Consider the following 24,010-nt stretch of genomic DNA (forward strand, 5'->3'; position numbering starts at 1 on the left):
TAGTGCCCCATTAACGCCCCCACCAGGCGCCAAGGAGAGGCGCTAATGTATCGAATTTCGCGGCCTTCATTTTCTTTCTCGCTTTGGTTCTGACCCTTCCATCATGCTTGAAACAGTGAGCCGTCTCTTCCAGATGCTGATTATCCTGCTATGCATTTCCAGCATTTTTTAGTTTGGAATGATGAATGCTTTATTAATTAACAAATGCTTTGGTTAGCAAACCTGCCATGTTTCCTTTTCCATTCTCTTTTTTAAGCTATTTGAAGTGCAACTGAGATGATCAGTTGAGTGATGATGGAAGCATCATAACCTTCAGATGTGTCACTAGTGACCAGATGCTATGGGGATTGAAATGCAAGCTGAGTCGGCACTATGGCCAACTTGCTCTTTTTCTGATTGGGGAGGCACTCCACAGCTGTTTTCTTGCTGTAGATAGAGTCAGATGGGATTGGCAGTTCTCCACTCGAGGACAAAGTTCAATTGATGGGGTCGAGTCGGTATTTTCCTCATTATGAATTGGTGGCCTGAGACTAATGAAAGATCCTCTGTAGTCTGATGTGCTACTACAAGATATTATTGACAGAATTATTAACAGATCACACAAGGCTCATCTAGAAAACAGTTTTCCCCAGAGGGAATGGTAGCAGATTGTCCAGCAGTGAGATGATACTTTTTGTACTGCTTGGCACAGAATAAAGGAAAACTGAATGGTGGATAAGTGTGACCAAGGACCTGGCCTGGCCTCTTGTCAACTGGCACATCTCCTGGTCGTCACTTACTTGCTCCAGCGTTCAATAAAAGGACCAAATAAAATGCTTTGCATCAGTGTCAATTTACTGTTGCTGGCAACCACAGAATCACTCCTCTTCAATGGATAAAAAGGCAATGTGTAATTCTGTCTTGGCTCTATGTTCATTAGCCCTGACATTGATATTTCTGCAGTTCTTCACTTCCATTTCCTAAGCCAACACTAATTTATCACACCAGTTTATTTTATTATTAGTGGTAACAGCTACTTTTAAGTGTAAGTTGTGTTTGTATTATTTTTTGTTCATGTCACAATAATTAATATTCTTGCTGGACTTTGACTCTCAGAATGTATTTCTAGGACATGGCATTCGAACATGAATGGGCCATTGTCATGTTTATTACTTCAGTAAACAGTGTTTGGGGTTCAGCTAACACTGAAGAAATATCGTCAAGAAAATAGATTTTTTAAGTGACTTTAGCACATATCTTGTTTATACCCATCATTTTCCATTACATACCTGAGCAACAATGGCTTGCAGTTTAAAAAAAAGCTTGTTTTTGCACACTGATGCCACTCATTGAAACACCAATGTGCAGTGCCACAGAATGGTTGCATGTGGGTTCACATTTGGGATTCCCCACATCATTACGTTCCCAGTCTCAGCTGTGTCACTGTGAAATGAGGTTAGGTGCTTCCCACAGTGAGGGAGAATCCCAAGAGTATTGTTTTATTTCTATGTCTGTTGATAATGTGACAGCTCCTTATGCTGGATCAGACAGAGATGAATCTCAGTATTATCAAGGTCTGGTTGTTGTTGAAAAGATCCTTTCATTAAACTACTACGACTACAACTTGTATTTATATAGCGCCTTTAACATAGTAAAATGTCCTAAGGCGCTTCACAGGAAGACAAAGAAATTTGACACCGAGCCACATAAGGAGAAATTAGGGCAGGTGACCAAAAGCTTGTTCAAAGAGGTAGGTTTTAAGGAGCGTCTTAAAGGAGGAGAGAGCGGCGGAGAGGTTTAGGCAGGGAATTCCAGAGCTTAGGGCCTAGGCAACAGAAGGCACGGCCACCAATGGTTGAGCGATTATAATCAGGGATGCTCAAGAGGGCAGAATTAGAGGAGCGCAGATCTCTGGGGCGGGGGTGCAGGGGAGGGGTTGTGGGGCTGGAGGAGGTTACAGAGATAGGGAGGGGCAAGACCATGGAGGGATTTGAAAACATGGATGAGAATTTTGAAATTGAGGCGTTGCTTAACCGAGAGCCAATGTAGGTCAGCGAGCACAGGGGTGATGGGTGAACGGGACTTGGTGCGAGTTAGGACATAGGCAGCCAAGTTTTGGATGACCTCAAGTTTACGTAGGGTAGAATGTGGGAGGCCAGCAGGAGTGCATTCGAATAGTAAAGTCTAGAGGTAACAAAGGCATGGATGAGGGTTTCAGCAGCAGATGTGTTGAGGCAAGGGCAGAGACGGGCGATGTTCCGGAGATGGAAATAGGCGGTCTTAGTTTTGCCGCGGATATGTGGTCGGAAGCTCATTTCAGGGTCAAATATGAACCAAGATTGCAAACAGTGTAGTTCAGCCTCAGCTAGATGTTAGGGAGAGGGATAGAGTCAGTGGCTTGGAAATGGAATTTGTGGTGGGATCCAAAAACAATGGCTTCGGTCTTCCCGATATTTAATTGGAGAAAATTTCTGCTCATCCAGAACTGGATGTCAGAATTTAGAGACTGTGGAGTTGTTGAGCGAAGCGGTGGTGAGGTAGAGTTGGGTGTCATTAGAGTATATGTGAAAACTGACGCGATGCTTTCAGATGATGTCACCAAGGGGCAGCATGTAGATGGGAAATAGGAGGGGGCCCAGGATAGATCCTTGGGAGACACTAGAGGTAATGATGTGGGAGCGGGAAGAGAAGCCATTGCAGGTGATTCTCTGGCTACGATTAGATGGATAAGAATGGAACCAGGTGAGTGCAGTCCCACCCAGCTGGATGACAGTGGAGAGGCGTTAGAAAAGGATGGAGTGGTCAACCGTGTCAAAGGCTGCAGACAAGTCAAGAAGGACGAGGAGGAATAGTTTACCTTTGTCTCAGTATCAACTCTCTCTGAAGTGTGATTTCCTGAACTTACGTCCTTTTAAGCAAATGTGTTTAAACTTATTTCAGTTTGGAATGGTCTCCAATGGTTTGAAAACTGGCTCCATTGTTCCCATGCATAATAATGGCTTGTGGACAATTCTGGCAAATATGCACCAGTTTTTGTGCTGTTGATCATATCAAAGCTGAAGCTGTCAAACAAATGGTTTTTCAAGCACCTCCAACAGTGTTGACATCTCCCTTAACTCTTAAATTCATTTGGGGTCTAGCACAGTTCATTGATGGGTAATATGCTGGTTCATTTGCCTAGGGCAAGCACACATTCTTGCTCAATGTAGACAGTTAGCTTTTGATTGTGTGACAGCAGTGAAACTGAAGGGATGTGGGGTTTGTATCAGCTTTCATTATTGAAGACTTTTCTCTTCAACTGACAAAAACATGATTGGCAAAAATATATCATTAATATTATCAATGAGATTAATAAATGCTGGTAATCTGCAAATTTTTCTTCAGTCCAGCCTTCTGTTTATTAATGTGTTCGTTCAGGAGGTTGAGTCAAAATTTGATCTGTTTTGAGTTATCCTGCTATCTACCATATTATCTTAAGTCAAGCTGACTGAACTGCTATCTCACAACTCAACCATAATTTGCAAGTCATAGATCAGGGGTAATGCATTTGACAAATTACGCATGACGCCAACACATTTACCAATGGTCAATGAGTTAGACACATGGCTCTCCTGCTACATCTGTCTGTAATATTTTAATGGAAAATAAGAAGATGAAGTTGAATCCTACCAAAATAAGGTGACCTGGTTACCATGAAGACCAAATATAGTCGGTGGATCTTTGAACTTTATGACAATTAGGGGTATTGCTTTAACATTTTGCTAAGATTACAGTGTACAAATCTACATATAATGGTGCATATGTCAATTGTACTGAGTGCTGGGCATGAAATCCTTGAAAAGGTTCAATTTTATCAGGCTGAATGAGGTAAGGGCATTTGAGTGCAACGCTCTGGCACTGGAACATGGGCAAAATATGATATCCATGTACGTGGTTACATTTGTGAGGAGTGCGACAGTACAAGTGTCTCTGGCTGAACGTGTATTCCATATGAAGATAGCTGGTAGGCAACCGAGGTTTACTGATTTTATTTGGAAGTGTGGTGTCTGTAACCTGTTCCACCTTAAGAGAACTTAAGCCTGGTCCACCTTAAGAAAGGTACTACTTTCTTTGGCTGCTGTATACGTAATACCGGTGGTGACCACACCGGTATATAAACACAGTGTAATAATATTGTATTCAGTATAGTCCGACCTCCAACCAGTAAAGACCTGTTGAATTTACTCTTGTGGTCTGTGTAGTAATTCTCACTATAACACACAGACTTAACAGTGGCGACGAGTCCGATTCTTACCCTGCTGCAGTAATTTCCACGGCGACTTCGTCCACAGACAGGACGTTGAAGAGAGGTTTCCACCCTCATCACCTACTGGAAGACACGTCGAGCGGCAGGCATCGAGCAACCGGAGTGCAGAAGACATCCTGACCTCGAAGCCTCCATCAGCGACTGTCAGCTTCTTCTACTACCTCGTGGTGGGTAAGCCGGGCAGCGACGTGACAGAAAGTCAACCGCGTTGGATGTACAGACGGGGCTGGGAAGACGGAGGAATAAGGGCGGTGGGGTCGATCGCGACCGGAGATAAGGGCCGGGCTGCTTTAGAGCGAGAGGCGCAGCGCGGGACATCGATCGCGACCAGAGATAAGGGCCGCATTCGGGCTAAAGGCGCAGCGTCTGGGGAAACTGAAGGCGCGAGAGCCGCGGTGAAGCGGAGACAGCGTCGGGGGACGGGTGAAGACCGCCAAGCACGGGAAAACCGCCATTTTGTGGGCGGAGGACGACGACAAGAGCGGGAAGCCGCCATCTTGGATAACATTAAAAATACAATAAATTGCTACGATGCCTAAACATGGGAACATTAATGCCTTCGACAGTGATATAGAAGACTGGGCTATGTATGTAGAACGCATACAAAACTATTGTAAGGCAAATAAAATTCCTGATGCAGATAAAGCACTAACATTACTAAACTTAATGGGTGCGAAGACATACGGGCAATTGAAACACCTGTTATCACCAGATGAACCGGCGGATAAGACGTTCGAACAGATTGTTACTGTCCTAAAAAATCATCTTAACCCCACGCCGCTGATGCTAGTGGAACGATTTAAATTTTACGATAGAAGACAGCTGCAAAATGAAAGCAATGCTGAATATTTGATGGAATTACGTAAGCTAGCAAAATATTGTTAGTTTGGAACGGGACTGACAGAGGCACTTCGAGATAGATTTGTGTGTGGTTTATTTAAACAGGATACACAAAGGCGACTGCTCGAGGAGAATGAGCTGTCTCTCGAGAAGGCAGTCGCTATGGCAGCAGCACATGAGGCCGCAGCGAGAGGCACGGCACTAATGCAGCTACGGCCACCGGAACTCGGTACAAACAAATTGGGTTTGAGTTCTGTCAAATGTTATCATTGTGGAAAGACAACGCATGATCAGAACCAGTGTTGGTTTAAAAACCAAGAATGCAGAACGTGTGGCAGGCTTGGCCACATAGCTAAAGTATGCCGGTCAGGAAAGAAGACCAGCAACAAAAAGTCACCGCAAGGAAAATATGCAAAGGTACACAAGGTGACAAAGAACAGTTTGACCGAACAGAAGTCAGATTCAGACGCTAGCAGTAATGAACTGGATAGCTTAAGAATACACAACGTTGGTAAGGATACAGACTTCCAGACAATTTGGGTCACTCTTAAGATAGCAGGAGTCCAAGTAAAAATGGAATTGGACACTGGATCGGCATTGACGGTCATGAATAAGAAAGATTACAGAAGGTTATTCCAACATATTCTCTTACAGGATACGGAGATTATATTGAAAACGTACACGGGGCAAAGAGTGTACCCCATCGGAAAAATAGAGGTAGAAGTGGTCCACAAGGGCGAAGGAAGCCAAGTAATGGACTTATATGTGCTACCTGAAGGAGGTCCACCACTACTAGGACGGGAGTGGATTAGGAAAATGAATATGGACTGGCACTCCTTAAAAGCACTAACGGTAGATTCCGGGGAAACAGCTGTCAAACCTAAACGATTGTCCAGAATATCGGATGAGGCTAAAGAGGTGTTCCAGCCGGGACTGGGAACACTGAGAGGAATTACGGCAAACATCAAGATTGATGAACATGCACAACCAAAATTTTTCAAAGCCAGATCGGTACCCTATGCAATACGACCTACGGTTGAAGCGGAGCTGGAAGCACTAGAACGTTCAGGTGTACTGTCTAAAGTAGATTGGAGTGAGTGGGCTACGCCCATTGTTCCCGTTATGAAACGTCCTGCGAACAATAAGCCAGGAGATCCAGGGAAGGTTCGCATCTGTGGAGATTTCAAAATCACCGTTAATCCGGTGCTTCACACGGTGCAGTATCCGCTTCCACGGATTGAGGATATTTTCGCTTCACTGTCTGGTGGGAAACACTTCACCAAGATAGACCTGGCGCAGGCGTACTTGCAGATGGAGGTTGAAGAAGAGTCACGCCAATACCTCACGATCAACACGCATCGAGGGTTGTACTGGTACAATAAGCTGGTTTTTGGAGTGGCATCAGCTCCAGCAATTTGGCAGAGGGCCATGGAGCAGGTATTACAGGGAATTCCAGGCACACAATGTTACCTGGACGACATTCTGATCACAGGTGATGGTGATGAACAACATCTCGCTAACTTGGAACTGGTGCTCAACAGACTGAAAGAGTATGGACTTAGAGTAAATCGGCAGAAATGTGAGTTCTTCCAGAAGCGGATCTCATACTGTGGTCATGTCATTGACCGGGAGGGGCTTCATAAGTCTCCTGACAAGATAGAGGCAGTTGTAAAGGCTCCCGCTCCAGAGAATGTCTCTCAGTTGAAGTCGTTTCTAGGATTAATTAACTATTACCATAAATTTCTGCCAAATCTATCCACGGTACTGCATCCGTTGAACGCTCTTTTACAGAAAGGGGTACCATGGGACTGGGGCAAAAACTGTAAGAAGGCATTTCGCAAAAGCAAAGAATTGATCACCTCAGAGGAAGTGTTGGCTCACTTCAACCCGACACTGCCTATTCGGTTGACTTGTGATGCTTCTCCATATGGTATTGGGGCAGTACTCTCACATAAATTGCCAAATGGCACGGAAAGGCCAGTCGCGTCTGCATCCAGATCATTGACCTCCACTGAGCGCAACTATGCGCAGATCGATAGGGAGGCCCTTAGCCTTGTATGGGGAGTGAAGAAGTTTAATCATTACCTACAGGGCCAAAAATTCACACTTCTGACGGACCATCAACCGTTGGTGTCCATTTTTAACCCTAAGAAGGGTGTTTCGGTGATGACAGCACAGCGTCTCCAGAGATGGTCTCTTTTCTTAGGGGCACATCAATATCAGATAGAATTCAAAGGTACGAAACAGCATGGCAATGCTGATGGCCTGTCGCGCCTGCCACTACCTGAAGATGAAGACACGACGAAAGTTGACCCTGTTGAGTTATTTCATTTGACCATTATCGAGTGTTTACCTGTCACCAATGCAAGTATTGAAAGAGAAACCAGGAACGACCCGACACTGTCCAGAGTCTATGAGGTGACAGTGAAAGGATGGTCAACACGGGGTGATCCTCTGTTACCGGCATTCTCGGCAAGGCGAGACCAGCTGTCCGTCTGCCATGGTACTTTGATGTACGGGACAAGAGTGATTATTCCTCCCAAGTTAAGGGAAAGAGTTTTAAAAGAACTACATGAAGGTCATCTGGGGGGAGTTAAAATGAAAAGTCTTGCTAGGGCTTACGTATGGTGGCCGGGTATTGACCAACAGATTGAGGAGTTAACGAAAAGCTGCGCTGGGTGTCAAAAAGTGCAAAATGCACCTCCGATAGCACCGCTACACCCATGGGAATGGCCTTCAGCCCCATGGCAACGCGTACACATTGACTTTGCTGCTCCATTCATGGACTCCATGTTCCTAATCGCGGTGGACGCACATTCCAAATGGCCAGAAGTCATCAAGATGAATACCACTACTTCAGAAAAGACAATTGCGGTGTTAAGAACAATATTCGCAAGGAACGGATTGCCAGAACAGATCTGTTCGGACAACGGACCACAATTTGTATCGGAAGAATTCCAACAATTCTTAAAGAAGAATGGAGTTAAACATTATACCTCTGCCCCATATCATCCGGCGACAAACGGGTTGGCTGAAAGATTTGTCCAGACATTCAAAAAGGCTATTAAGGCCATGAATGATGATCAGATTCCGCTGCAACACAAGGTCGATAAGTTCCTGATGTCATATAGAAACGCCGATCATGCCGTGACTAACCAAAGTGATGTTTTATAACAGGAGGTTGCGGTCCAAGTTGGACTTGTTAAAACCAAATGTGCGGAGGGAAGTGGAAAACAAACAGTTTTGGCATATTAACAGCAAGACCACTCGAACTTTCGACGTAGGACAACCAGTGATGGCAAGGGGCTATGGAAATGAAAAATGGCAGTCCGGAACAATCCGGGCCAGACAAGGACCTCTGATGTACACCGTAGATATTGGTCATAATGTGATAAGGCGTCATGCGGATCAACTGGTAGAGTCGAGAGCAAGGGTCGAACCCATGGTTGTGACAGAGACAGCTGTGGAAGACGTTCATGAACCTGAAGCATCTACCTCGGCCGAGAATGTACTTGATGATGATGACACCCAATACATTGGCAACCAACTAGAGGAGGCACCTCAACAACAAGAATCAGAGACCACTGAAAGGCGTTATCCAAGCCGAATCAGAAAGCCTCCTGAGAGACTGAACCTTTGAACTGTTATACCTGAAGTTATATATGTATATATGTTATGTTTATTTGGGGATATGACTGTTAAGCTAAAAAGGGAGGATTGTGGTGTATGTAACCTGTTCCACCTTAAGAGAACTTAAGCCTGGTCCACCTTAAGAAAGGTACTACTTTCTTTGGCTGCTGTATACGTAATACCGGTGGTGACCACACCGGTATATAAGCACAGTGTAATAATATTGTATTCAGTATAGTCCGACCTCCAACCAGTAAAGACCTGTTGAATTTACTCTTGTAGTCTGTGTAGTAATTCTCACTATAACACACAGACTTAACAGGAAGGGTACTAACGTGCTTAAGAACAGTCCATCTAACCTCCAGGTCTATGTAGTGGACCCTGCCTGATACGGAATGCTCTGCAGGCTGAGTAGTTTATGATTAATGAAAGGATCATCAGCTTTGTGAATACAACAGCTGTCCTTTTCTGGCCTGTAAACTGAACCCTTGGACTGACAACAGATTGTGCGAGATACGTGCCTTCCAGCTTCAATTATTTTTTAAAAATTTGCAGCTCATGCGCTATGGTGCTAAAACAACATTACAGTAATCAAACTGCTTAATGTCAGGAGTGGCTTTATTCTTGACCTGAAACTATTAAAAAATAAACACCCAAAATCACAATTTTTAATAAAAAATTCCTGAGGGGACAGGCTGGCCTAGTGATTTATATGCTGGCATACCACCTTGGGGACCTGATTTCAAATCCAGGCTGATGGGATGAAAGTCTGCTCTGCCTCCTGGCAGTATGGATTCAATGTGTAATAAGTTTGGGCTGCCTCAGTCCAGATCCTAGTGAGCGTGGGCCTACAGCATGTAACTGCCCCGAATTCATCACCAATTGTCTAATTCACTTTGATAGGCCTAATGTTGGTTGACGTGGTGAGTGGAATAAATGTCACACTATTGCATTAAAAGGTGTTCTTATGGGGTTGAAGCGTATTGTTGAGGCAGAGTAGAGGGAACTGTACTCTGGATCTAGCTGTGATATTACCTGACCTGGGAGCACTTGATGCTGACACTGGGTGCTGATTCCCCAACACTGTCCACGATTCCCCTAATGAGCTCAAAGATATTTTATAAAAGGAGAAATAAAGTTCTGCTTTATCTCCTAATAGTTCTTCTTCCCAAATTTCAGCCATTTTAATCAGCTTGTTGGCATTTTCCAAAGAGGTCTTTTGAAATATATATAGATATTTCCCAGCATTCCTTGAGTCTAGCCAATCATATGAAAAGTGATTTCTTATGGGCAAATAAAGGATTAAAAGACACAAACACAATATATTTTCATAAGGTACACAAGATGTCCAAGTTAGAAATATCAACCCAAAAACAAAATACTGCAGATGCTGGAAATCTGAAATAAAAACTGAAAATGCTGGAAATACTCAGCAGGCCAGGCAGCATCTGTGGAGAGAGAAACAGAGTTAACGCTTCAGGTCAATGACCTTTTGTCAGAACCGGATCTGACGAATATTCTGAAAAAAGGTCATCGACCTGAAACGTTAACTCTGTCTCTCTCTCCACAGATCCTGTCTGAGCTGCTGAGTATTGCCAGCATTTTCTGTTTTTATTAGAAATATTAACCAGCGGGTAGGAAACCTTGGCATTTCCTCACAGGCAAAAAAATACTCTTATACTGTATAGATCGCAATAAACCTTTTCTGCTTGCAGTAGGAACATTTAATAACACTTAAATATACTCGTTAAATGGGCTCCATTCTGTTGTAATCATGCAGTGCTTTTATATTTCAGTGTGATTTTCATCTATTAACTCCTTATTTTTTATTTTTTATACAAAAGTGAAAAAGGCAATTGAGCTGAAGTCGAGAGGAGTCAAAATGCTTCCCAGTAAGGACAGCGACCACAAGAATTCTGTCTGTAAGTCTTTTTTTTTCATTTTTTGATCACCACTCAATAACACATGAAGTGATTATCTGAAAAAGATTGGTTTGAGTTAAATTTCTATTGCTATTTTCCAGGAAGCAAAATGGTTTGTTTTGTAATGTGAGGAAGCAGAATTTTGTTGCTTGTTTAACTGTTGTCCTCATAATGAGCTAGGTGTTCCTCCTTCTCTTCACCCTAACCTTTTCTCTTCTTTTGGCGTACATGCGCTACATTTCCATCAGTCACATGATCAGCTCGGGTCCAAATTACTTTATTTTATTTGCTTCAGGTTGGAATGGCATATTGACAAACAGATGTATATAAGCAATGACTTAGTGTGGAACATGATCAACATATTTACAAGCCTGAAGGAGGGTGCACATTGTTGACTTAGGAATAGTTAAGGAGCTCTGGGTCAATATTCTTATTCTTAGGCAGTCCCTCGGAACCGAGGATGACTTGCTTCCACACTAAAAATGAGTTCTCAGGTGACTGATGAGTCCAATGCGGGACCTACAGTCTCTGTCATGGGTGGGGGAGACGGTGGTTGAAGGGGCGGGTGGGTGGGGTGCTTGGGTTGACGTGCGCTCCTTCCACTGTTTGCGCTTGGCTTCCGCTTGCTCCCGGCGAAGGGGCTCGAGGTATTCGGCGCCTTCCCAGATGCTACTCCTCCACTTTGTGCGGTCTTGGGCCAGGGATTCCCAGGTGTCGGTGGGGATGTTGCACTTTTCCAAGGAGGCTTTGAGGGTGTCCTTGAAGTCTGGGTCAATATTACTATTAATGGGAGAAACTAAACTGACAACCCAACTGATTAACATCTCAGTTCATAGAATCATAGAATGGTTACAGCAAGAAAGAATGCCATTTGGCCCATCGAGCCCGTGCTGGCTTTCTGCAGGAGCACTTCAGCTAGTCCCACTCCCCCACCTTTTCCCCGTAGCTCTGCAAATTTCTTTCCTTCAGATACTTATCCAACTCCCTTTTGAAAGCCGTGATTGAATCTGCCCCCACTGCCCTTTCAGGCAGTGCATTCCAGATCTTAACCACTCGCTGCATACAAAAGTTTTTTCTTACGTCACTTTTGGTTCTTCTGCCAATCACCTTAAATCTGTGTTCTCTGGTTCTCGACCCTTCTGCCAATGGGAAGAGTTTCCCTCAATCTACTCTGTCCAGACGCCTCATGATTTTGAACACCTCTATCAAATCTCCTCTCAATCTTCTCTGCACCAAGGAGAACCACCCCAGCTTCTCCAGTCTATCAATGTAACTGAAGTCCCTCATTCCTGGAATCATTCTTGTAAATCTTTTCTGCACCCTTTCTAAGGCCTTTACATCCTTCCCCAAGTCTGGTGCCTAGAATTGGACACAGTACTCCAGTTGGGGCCGAACCAGTGTTTTATACAGGTTCATCATAATTTCCACACCTTTGTAACCTATACCTCTATTCATGAAGCCCAGGATCCCGTAAGCCTTTTTAATTGCTTTCTCAACCTGCCCTGCCACCTTCAACGATTTGCACATACATACCCCCAGGTATCTCTGTTCGTGCACCCCCTTCAGGATTGTACCATTTCATTTATATGTCCTCTCCTCATTCTTTCTACCAAAATGTATCACTTCATACTTTTCTGCCACATGTCTGCCCATTTCACCAGCCTGTCTATGTCTTCCTGAAGTCTATCACTCTCCTCCTCACTGTTCACTATACTTCCAAGTTTTGTGTCATCTGCAAATTTTTGAAATTGTGCCCTGTACGCCCACGTCCAAGTCATTAATATATATTAAGAAAAGCAGTGGTCCTAGTGCCGACCCCTGGGGAACACCACTGTATACCTTCCTCCAGTCCGAAAAACAACCATTCACCATTATTCTGTTTCCTATCACTTAGCCAATTCCGTACCCATGCTGCCACTGTCCCTTTTATTCCATGGGCTTCAACTTTGCTGGCAAGCCTATTATGTGGCACTTTGTCGAACGCCTTTTGGAAATCCATGTACACTATGTCAACTGCATTACCTTCATTAACCCGCTCTGTTACCGGATTAAAGAACTCAATCAAGTTAGTTAAACACCATTTGCCTTTAACAAAATCCAAGTTGGTCCAAGGTGCTGTTTTAATTCTGATTAACTTGTACAATTTATAGAGGGTACTCATTGGGTTACTACTACATACTCTGTTTGTGCTACAAATATGGTATGAAATGTTGTATTAGAACAAAATGTAACATTGACTTTATTCATTTCATTTTATTTTGGCAAAGAATATTCAACCTCAAGCAAGTTCTTTTGTCAAGCGGGTGTACACCTTTCCAACAGATTTTGTCTACCATCTTGAAATCTTTTTGTGGAAGGTAGATCTCTTTAGTCTTGTAAATGTATTTAGAATAAAATACACTTTCTCAGTCTAGGTGTGTAACCACCTTGTTAACTGCCAGAATCAGGAGCACAACGCCATCTCATTGTCGGTGTGTAACCTTGCTACTAATTGCTAGGATCAGGAGCACAATGCCATCTCAATGTATTTCCAAACTGCCAAGATTGAAACTTATCCAAATTTAAACCTCAAGTGAGTCACGAAAAAAAGATATTTAGATGAGCAGTGTAACAAATTATTAAAATATATTCTATTTTTCAAGCACTGGTGAGGTAATCTGGGAATTAGGAGAAAGCAATCCCACACTGAATAAATTATGTGAATACGGAACCATTGAATAATAATAAAAGAAGATTTAATGAAGGTGACATGATGTTACTACATTTGGTAGCAACATCATGAAGTGTCACAGAATGGAGGGATTTACATTTAAGTTCACAGTTCTTCTGCATTGTTGATCTCAACTGTACTGAATGGAGAAGTGCTGAGCAAAGTCTGGTGTTTTCCTGTGGGCAGCAGGTAAAATCAAATGAAGTGACCCTGCTGGGTCACCGTCACATGCGTCTTGACAGCTGCCTCAAAATAGCACTTTTTGTGGGCTGTGAATCTTCACTTTTTTTTATTCATTGATGGGATGTGGCGTCGCTGGCTGGCTAGGCCTGCATTTAGTGCCCGTCCCTAATTGCCCTTGAGAAGATGGTGGTGAGCCGCCTTCTTGAACTGCTGCAGTCCATATGGTGCAGGTACACCCACAATGCTGTTAGGAAGGGAGTTCCAGGATTTTGGCCCAGTGACAGTGAAGGAACGGCGATACAGGTCCAAGTCAGGATGGTGTGTGGCTTGGAGGGGAACTTGTAGGTGGTGATGTTCCCATACATCCACAGAGCTATAGGGTTGGAGGGTGTCTGTTGAGGGAGGGTGGGGGGGGTGGGGGAGGAAAATGGACAAGAAGGGAGTGTGTAGTTTTCTGTGTTAATCAAGTGGGCAAAAACGCCAACCACGCTGTACTAAGCCGAACAAGCCAGAAGGTCCCTGGTTTGATACCTTGTCTTAGCTGATTTCATCTGGGGCAGTGATCAGGTGCTATAATTGGCTTCAGCGCCCTAAGGTGAAGAAGGGGAAAAGACAGCCAGCATTATATTCCCGGTATTGCGTTGATCAGAAAGTGTACCATTATGGATGCCAGGTGAGGACAAAGTCAGGTTTGCCTGTGATGCACTCTGTGGTCACCAGTGTGTTACTGGAACCCAAGGAACCATAGCCGAGTAAGAATGAGTGCCTCATAGAAAGAGGTGTGAAACTTACAGGTTTAAAAGCTATATATATATTAAAAAACTTCTTAATTTTGCTTATTTGTGTGTGAGTTTGGACCTGAACTATACATATTGTTACTTGAAGCTTCTGTAATACGCACTATAGCAAAGTGAACAAGCACTTGATGGCTGAAAGAGCACCAGCCAGCACTGAGCATAAGGCAAATTAGAGACATGTTGGTTATGTAGCTTCATAGCATTTGAATCACAAAAATCTTCACATGGTTTGGTACAACAGATGGTAGATTGAATAGTAGGGTCAGATGTTTGGTTCAGTCAATGGTGATAAGATAATCCTCAAGATTAGCTGAGTTGCACTGACACCGTCTTTGCCAACCAAATCACCATGCCAAGAGCAATGGACATGCAGTCTGGATTGTTCAATTGGGACCGTCAATTATGAAATTGGGCAGAATTCTGTTGCACCAGATCTCCACCCAGTATTTTGCTAGTCCTATTCTCTGGCATCATTTCCAGAGCTCACGCAAAGCACCTGCTTATTTTGCTGGCGGTTGCATCCAAATGAAGTGAAAATAACATCATGCTGTTTTCTGTCCCATTTCTGTCTTTCCACCTCATTTGTGCTGTTTTCTCTTGTTGCTTGTAAAAGACAGGCGTGCAGAGTTGCAGGGTCCTGGGGAGAAGGTGGGAGAGAATTTGAAGAACCCAACATCAACATTGTTAGCAACAGCTTTTGGAAGGTTGTTCCTTGCTGTTGCCAACTACTTTGACGTTTCCCTCTGTGCCATTTGCCGTGGGGCTGCCATTTTTCCCTCCCAGCATTTCACACAAGACACAGTGGCCTAGAAATTCAGTGGGCTGTGCCACCCGTTAGCGCCCAAAGAGGGCACTTAGTGGATTTTACGCCACTGGCCACGCCTCACGCTAGATTTAGTGGGACGCTAATGGCGGCGCTAGCCGTTAGCGCTGCGCCGCTACCGATGACGTCATCGGTGTGCGCAGCGCCCCACTACCGCCCCGATCGCAAAATTTGGTAGCGCCCCCTGCTTTAACGCCGGTCGCAATTTGCGACCGGTTCAGGGGAGCCTACCTGCGGCGGTAGAGGCGCTGAGGTGTGGGGCGGCCATTTTTTTTGCTGGCCGCCTGCCAGCACCTCTCTGCGCTGCCGTCCCCGGCCTCCTGAGCACCCCCCCCCCCCGGCCGTGTTGTGCCGGCTGTGTCCCAAGAGCCCAGCATTTCTCCTCAGTGCCGGGCTCTTTTGCCGGCACTCGCGCTCTTTGAGCGCGCTGCAGCAGGCCCCTCCCCTTTAAGAAGGGGAGGAAGGCCTGCAGCACTGCAGCGCGACACGCTGTGGCACGTTGCTCTGCGATTTTCAGTTGCAGCGCCCCAAGAGGAATGCGGGGCGCCTTGAGTAGCGCCGCGCTTCCGTCTGGGGCGCTGAAACTGAATTTGCGGCAGGCGGCCGCGACTCCTTCCAGGGCGGTACTTCCGGCGCCCTGGCGAGACTGGCGCCCCAAACAGGGTGCCAATGAATTTCTAGGCCAATGGCTTTTGCATCTTTACTTTTTAGGAAGGAGAAACGGAGCAGTAGATGCTGGGCTTACCAGGCAGTGCCTGAGGTGCACAGCACCCACTCGCTGGGACAGAGAACTAAAGAAGAGATTACGGGAGTGTTTGATAATGGAATGCGGTGTGCTATGAAGCTGAAGCATGAATGCTGAGCAAAGAGATCATATTCTAGAGAGCTTTGAGATGTGAGTTAGGAGACGCACAGAGAAAGTGCAGTGGATAACAATGATACAAGAGGAACGTAGTTTGATTGATGTCATCAGAGAAAGGCAAATAAATTTGACTGGGCATGTGCTGAGAGGGGACGGGATGTTTAAAGCGGTGTTCGAAGGACAGATAGAGGGGAAAAGACCAATAGGGAAGAGAAGGATGCTTCTGAACCCATCTGAAGAATGGGAGATCGTATGGAGAATTGAAGAGAGAAGCACAAGAATGGTTTGGAGATGGGAGAATTGAGCTAGAATCTGCCTCAGGCAAACCACTTTGATGACGATGATGCACATTTTTGTATTCGTGAAAGAAGCAGACACTGATTAATGCAAAATGCTGCAAGTGAACCTTCAGCACATCTTTAACGCAGGCACAGATGCTTTAAGCGAATAGCAGATGCATTGTTTGTTGGAGCAAGCAATTTCATTTCCTTCCCCATGGACAGTCAGTAGCAGCATGACTAGACAGTGCAATTTTACAGAGTTGTAGCATTTTTAATGGTCCAAAAGTCATAGATTGCACCCAGGTTCTCCCTTGCTCACTGCTACGATCTACGTTAACAGGAAAGGATTCGCCCAGCAGCACCACGTTATGCAACGACCTATTTCACTTCCCTGGAAACAGCCATGTTGCATTTATTTTGAAGCAGTCCACCTTGGGAGACTCTTGGGAGACCAAAGCTATCCTCTGCCGCTGTGGTTCCTGACCCCATGAGCCGGAATTTTACCGGCGCTCAGAGTGCAGGTTTGGAGGCGGGTCCACTGTCAAAATCACAAAGATTGACAGCGGGGCGGTATCCCGCTGTAAACCCGCCTCCTTGCCAGTTTCCCAAATGTCAGGCCTGTCACCCCTGAACAGACCCGACAACAAGCAGCGGGATAGCCAAGTTAGATTGTTAAAAGCTTATTAAAAGGTAGTTAAGAACCATTTTCCCATGTACTTACCATTTTACCAGGTTTTCAATGAGGTTCCCGGAGAGTGACTATCACGTCAGGTAAGTATGTCAGGTTCTCAAAGACTGTGGATTGCTGTGAACAGGTGACAGCTGCAAAAGTGGGATAAAACCTTCTATTTCACAGCTGTTCACTTCCCAGTCTTAGAAGCTGGAGCATTAATGATTTGGAACCCACTTTTGAGCTTTATGCACTTTTGAAGTGTTTGGAGTAATCTCTCTATCCACTGTCACTTCCTTGGAACAACGTATCTCGACACTGACAGATTCTCAACCTCAGCTGCCATCTATTCCATCAGCATCGGTGCCCTTGAAAAAACCCCACCTTGGTCCTCAGAATCCCACCACAATCAGCCCCAACACCAGCAGCACCAGGCACACCAGCAGCACCAACATCCACACCAACCTTCTCCGCAATCAACTGATGCTGCACTGGACACAGGGCATCATCACCCATGCACATTGCTGCCCGGGATGCCAGCGATGGCCTCAGCATGTCCAGATTTACTTCACTTAACACTGTACACCCTGGCTGCCACATGGTGCACCAGGTTGGCACCACCCCACACCAGCACCATAAAGCACCCTTACAATGTCCAAGCCATTCCTTTCGCACTCATCACCATTGGAGGGGGGGGGGAAGGCGGGGGTGGTGGCGGGGGGAAGTTATGTCTCACCATTCACTGGAACTCATTAAGCAACTTTCAAAGGTGCACACAAATCTGTCCAAGGAGGCAAAGTGGTGACAATAAGGATTTCAATGCTTGACAACACATTAACAGAATGCTTACATGAACATTGCATAAAACCCCCAAGTGCACACCCTTGTGTGTTGTTAGTTGGTATGATTGCACTAGGATGAGGGTGAATGCGAGGGGTGGCTAGTGAGATAGGGAAGTGATAATGTAGATAGAGAGGGATGGATTGAGGTGCAAGGCAAGTTGGTGTGACTAAGGATGTGCAGATTAGGGTAGGGTAGGGAAGGCAGAGTGATGGGGATGTGATGAGTGGCACAGGAGGATGAGGTTGAGTGTGGCTTTGCAGTAACATTTCCTGATCTACTGAGATCATTGAAAGGTTTGCACCACTGCAGCAAAGTCCTCCTGACAACATCCCTGCTTGTGTCCTCCTGTGCAATGTGCAACCAGGCTGCATTGGTCTCCTGGGGAGGTCTCTACCGCCCATTGGAAAGGAAGAGAACCTCCCTGCGTGCTGTGACTCCCTCCATAAGCATATGGAGGGAGTCTTGGGAGCACCTGGATGCAGCCATGCACCTCTGTACAGTGCTTCTCAGTGTTTGCAGCACCTCAATGCTGTAGAACACTGACAGCACCACTGTCAAAATGAATGTGGACGTGGCCCCTTTAAGGAAACTGACTGATGATGCATCATCAAACGACGTCATCAGACCCGCTTCCTTTTAATTGGCCGGAAACCTTAGAGGGCGGGCTTATCAAGCCCAATCAGGGCAAAATCACTTGGAGGAGGCGGGATGAAGATGGGTGCGGTTTGAGGCCGCTGTCTGCTCCGGCTGTACCGGACTCGCCACAGCTGGCAAAATCATGGCCCATGTGTGCTATCATACAACATGAGCTTAGCACTCATACAATGAGGGGGCTTATCAAAACCCCAGGATGACCTGGATCCCAAATTGGACTACACTTCTGCTACCAAGAAGCTGGTACGACCGCTTTTGCACTGTGTTTTCACCCAGCTTACCAGCTGCCCAATGGATGGCAGGCTGGGGCTAGAGGAACTCATGGCCTGGAAGTCCCCTCCTCCTGATAACACCCTGTATTACATGGCGGACCACATTTGGGGCAAGGCCATGTATATTCTTGCATTGGAGGCCAAGACCCTCTGTCCTCAATAGTAACGATCCCATGATGGGCGGGAGAGTGTCGGTGGTTAAAGAGTTAAACACAGGGAACGCGACCCCATCAAGCTGCGCACACGTCCAACACCTTTTTATGGTGGTGGATATTGGGGTGTACAAGTGTCTCGCCATGGAGAGGTGGGATACTTAATCAACATATTTAAATCAGGCTCCCACACTGCAATTGGGAGCCTGATTTAAAATTTACTGCCACTGTGCAGGTTTCCCAGGGGTCGGGAAACCCGGCAGTAAAAGGGAAGCGGGAGCTGCCGGCTCGACAAGGTAAGTGCCTCTTTCAGCACTGCTTATGGACTACCAGGAGCAGGAGTGTGCCCCCCCAGCCCCTCAAAGAAGCCTTTGGTCTTCCCCAGCTTCCCCACCCTTAGCCCTCCTGATCACGGGCTCTCTCCCCCCTCCCGACTGCAGCCTCTGTCCACCGCCCCCCCCCCCGATTGGTGGGGACTGGCCCCAAGGGTTCCTGGCTGCAGCCTCCTGCCACTGGTGATCCCTCCCGACTGCCGGTCAGGCTGTCGATTTGACCGGCTACTGGGCGGGAAATGGATCGAAAAAATGAAACCTTCTTCATCTGTTTTTGGCCTCCCTCGCACCCTCCCCGTAAATACTCGGGCCATTGTATCTGCGTCCTGGTCTAATTCATGGCTTTTCACCGGACTCCTGTCAAACTGATGGTGAGAGTGTGGTGGAAGACCTGCAGATATTTGGCACTGTGCACTTTTTACACGTCTATACTTCTGACAGCATGTTGGTTGTTAAATTATAATATTAACAGTCTTACCACTTCCAATACCCAATGCAGGAATGCATTAAATAAAGAGAAGAGAAAAGACACAAGACTGGAGGTTGATGAAAGAAGCAGGGAAGGCAGTCTAAAATTAATTACGTGGCTGCCTGCCTTATCTGTAGCTGTCTTGGTTTTGAAGGGTGCAACAAGCAAGTGGGGAACACTCCATGAGATTGCAGCTTGATTAATACACGGAACAACCCTCCAATATTCAATCATCAGCCTCAGTATTTCATCTGCTCCCTAAGATGAAAATTTTCCACTGACCTGGAAGCTGCCGTTTATCTCTTTGGTGAGATCATTTATGCCAACCGATGATGTCACGTGGATTGTTACTGGCTGAATTACATTGAGTCCTAAAAGATCTTGGTGGTTTTTACAATAGGATACAGAATGCCCATTAATATACATAAGAACATAAACATAAGAATTAGGAGCAGGAGTAGGCCATACGGCCCCTCAAGCCTGCTCCGCCATTCAATAAGATCATGGATGATCTTCGACCTCAACTCCACTTTCCCGCCTGATCCCCATATCCCTTGATTCCTCTAGAGTCCAAAAATCTATCTATCTCAACTTTGAATATACTCAACGACTGAGCATCCACAGCCATTTTAGGCAGAGAGTTCCCAAGATTCACAACCCTCTGAGTGAAGAAATTCCTCATCTCAGTCTTAAATTGCTGACTCCTTATCCTGAGGCTATGCCCCCTAGTTCTAGACTCTCCAGCCAAAGGAAAACCTCTCAGCATCTACCCTGTCAAGTCCTCAAAGAATCTTATGGGGGAAAAATTGAGTCGCGCCCCCTTTGGGGCGCAAACTTCGCCAGGACGCTACTTTTAGTGCCCCCAAAAAAATTAGCGCCCCCGTGGCCGAAGTTCATCGGTAGCGCCCCAAGAGGGAAGCGGGGTGCTACTGGAAGCCTCCCTCTTGGGGAACTGCGAGGGAATATCGCAGCGCTACGTGCCACAGCGCCACGCTCTGCAGCACGTCGTGCCGCGGTACTGCAGGCCTTCCTCCCCTTCTTAAAGGAGAGGGGCCTAGTGCAGCGCGACCTCCAGCCTCTCCAGCCAGGGGAAACAATCTCTCAGCATCTATCCTGTCAATCCCCCTCAGAATCTGATATATATCTTATACATAAAACTTAATTTCTATTTACTCAGTAGCAAGGAAAGATAAAACAATATTTCTATTAAATATCAATACAAACTACTTTCTCTTGGAATTTGTAGGTCCCCATCTGCTGCTGAAGCTCTCACCCATGATTTTGTTACCTCTAGACTTGACTATTCCAACGCACTCCTGTCCGGCCTCCCATCTTCCACCGTACATAAACTTGAACTCATCCCAAACTCTGCTGCCCGTGTCCTAACTCGCACCAAGTCCCGTTCACCAAAAGCTTGGTCAAAGAGGTGGGTTTTAAGAAGGGCCTTAAAGGAGGAAAGAGAGGTAGAGAGGTGGTGAGTCAGCTGCCCTAATATCTCTATGCTCGCTGACCTACATTGACTTCCGGTCTGGCAACGCCTCAGTTTTAAAATTCTCATCCTTATGTTCAAACCTCTCCATGGTCTCGCCCCCTCCCTATCTCTGTAACCTCCTCCAGCTCCACAACCCTTCGTGATCCCAGCGCTCCTCCAATTCTGGCCTCTTGCACATCCCCCATTTTAATCGCTCCACCATTGGCAGCCGTGCCTTCAGCTGCCGAGGCCCTAAGCTCTGGAATTGCCTCCCTAAAACCCTCCGCCTCTCTACCTCTCTTTCCTCCTTGAAGGCGCTCCTTAAAACCTACTTCTTTGACCAAACTTTTGGTCAGCTGTCCTATGTGGCTCAGTGTCAATGCTCCTGTGAAGCACTTTGAGACGTTTTACTACATTAAAGGTGCTATATAATTGCAAGTTGCTGTAGTTGTTTATGATGTTGAACAATAGTGCAGGTTCCTGTTAGTGAACTCCGTGGGCTGGAATTTGCCAGCCCTGTGGAGGTGGGTTTGGAGGCGGGACTGCCGGGAAAATGGCAGAATTTGGGGGCGAGTGCCCAACCCGTCCCCAGCCCACCTCCATGCCATCTTGCCAGGAGACGGTTAGCCAACCTGCGCCGGGTCCCGCCTCAGGATTAATGCCAATTAACTGCCTGTTAACAGGTAGTTAACAGGCAGTTTTTTGGCTAATCCCTATTTTGAGCCCTGAAGTGTGGGCTTCCCGACGGCTCCGAACCTCGCCAGGGTCAGCCAGGCGGGCCGTCGGTCTGCGGTGGTCGGAGGGGCCGAGATGTCCGGTGTGCAGGTGAGTAATGGGTGCATGTGTGCAGAGGTAAGTGTGTCAGGTGTGTGTAAAGTGTTTTAATAAGTTTTACTTACCTTTACTTCTTCCTGCAGGCTTCCTCCCTTCAGTTCTCGGGAGTCCCTCAGCTCACCGGCACAGAAAGCAGAATGGCCGCTGAACTGTCAAAAGCTGCAGCCTTCTGCTTTCTGGTCAGGAAGGCTTTCTAATTGAGGCCCCGATTTTCGGCTTGTGTGGGAAATGGTCGGGTTTCCCCGAATGTGAGGTTTCTGACACACATAAAAAAGTGTCAGCCAGCTCCACGCAATTTTCCCTCAAGTGGCCAATTAATTCCCAACATGTGGGCAGCCTTGCTAATTGTCCAATTTGAGTCAGATATCCCCACAGTATGATGTCATCATTCATGGTGCTTTCAAGGTCCATAGCAAGCACTGCATCCTCTGAAGGCTTCCAAACAAACCATACAGGATGGCAGAGGAGCCTGCAGCAGCTGTGGCCAGTGCCAGACCCCGAGCTACCTTCAAATTCGACGAGGCTTCACTGCAGGCATTATTGGATGGGGTTAGGGCCCACAGGGAGGTCCTCTTCCCTAGGTCAGGGAGGAAGAGGCCTCCTACTGAGACCAATGCTGCATGGATGCAGGTGTCAGCAGATGCCAACTTGCTGGGAGTCACCAGAAGAAGCTTGGCATTACATCTCTAACTCCTTCCTTTACTCCCCCACAGTACCATCCAGAGCCCCCGTCCTCACTGTGGAGGAAGAAGAGGCTGTGCAGCCAGACTCCTCAGAGGAAGCTCCAACCTCTGAGGGTGCAGCGTCAGCAGAAGTAAGCGCACCCAGCACCAGCGCAGACACTCACACCTCGGGGGGACCTTCGGGACATAGAGTAGTGTTGTCACCTGGTGTTTCACAGCTCACAAGTGAGCCTCAGCAGATTCTGGAGACAGGGACAGCAGTGGAGAGTCCTCGTCGGCTGCCAGCTCAGCTCAGCTGTGCTGCATGTCGACCCTCTGCCTCTGGGTCCATCCGCAAGAGAAGAGGTGATGGATCTCCATGCACAGATGCAGGAGTCTCTGGCAGGTTTTGTCTCCAGGGTCGCTGCGAGTGTGGAGCGAATGGAGGAGTCCATAGCGACCATGAGCAGAGCCTTTGTGGAGTCATTGGCGCATGAACGCATCACCATGGAAAGGTTGGCAACCTCCATGGAGGAGATAACTCGCCAGGGTACGGAAAACATGGTGAGTGCTCATAAGAGAATGACATCTCTTGAGGAGTGTTGGCCATCTATTGAACAGAGAAACCAGATCTTCATGGAAGTCCTTCTGAGTAGGACTACCAGTGCAGAAACGGGTCCCCATGGCCCCCTAAAGCGCAGCAAGGTGCTCTCAAGCCACTTCCAAGCGTTGGCCCCTTCTGGCCTGTGCAGCTTCAGGTGAGTGAGCAGCAGCCTGGTACTCCTGGTGCTCATCCTGCTGTTCCTGGTTCTGCTGCTGCCGCCTCTGCTGCTGGAGATCCTCTAATGGCAAGAAGGGAAGGAAAAAAAGGCGTCCCATGCTTCTGGTAGATGCCTCCGCTGAGGAAGCGCTGAGTGAGGGTGGCGAGAGGGGCTTCCCAGGAGATCGCATTGGAGAAGTGTGTGAGGCTCCAACCTTCCACAGCTGTGCCTAAGCCTTGAAGAAGTAGCCCCAAACCTGCAACAACAAGGTCCTTCAACATACAAGTGCTGTCCCTTTAAATCGCAGCTTCTCCGACTGACCTGCAGCTGACAGCAAGCAAGCCGGCAAGCTTCACGCCAGGTCTCATCAGCGGGGTTCCCCGCAGGCGTGTTTGATGTGGGGAACCCCTGAAAGTCGCAACAGCCCCGGAAAATCTACTTCAACAAGGTAATAATTGGTCATTAGTGTGCCGACGACCAGTCCCGCCAGCGGCGGCCGGGACTGAAGCGGGTCGCGCAGAAACGCCGGTCCAAAAGTCGGATGGGGCGGGGAATCA

General features: G+C 46.7%; 1 protein-coding gene across 1 annotated transcript in view; it reads left to right on the forward strand.

Moving 5' to 3' along the window:
- Window positions 1-24,010, forward strand: part of csmd1b (CUB and Sushi multiple domains 1b) — a 1,295,488-nt gene that overhangs the window by 22,386 nt on the left and 1,249,092 nt on the right. The window contains exon 2 of the mRNA XM_085996460.1: window positions 10,600-10,677. Coding sequence (XP_085852586.1) covers window positions 10,638-10,677 — 40 coding nt within the window. The 5' untranslated portion in view covers window positions 10,600-10,637. The remainder of the gene's footprint in view (window positions 1-10,599; window positions 10,678-24,010) is intronic.

The sequence above is a fragment of the Somniosus microcephalus genome, chromosome 9 (genome assembly GCF_052327205.1).
Source record: "Somniosus microcephalus isolate GS21.2 chromosome 9, FLI_Smic_1.0, whole genome shotgun sequence".
Taxonomy (NCBI): domain Eukaryota; kingdom Metazoa; phylum Chordata; class Chondrichthyes; order Squaliformes; family Somniosidae; genus Somniosus; species Somniosus microcephalus.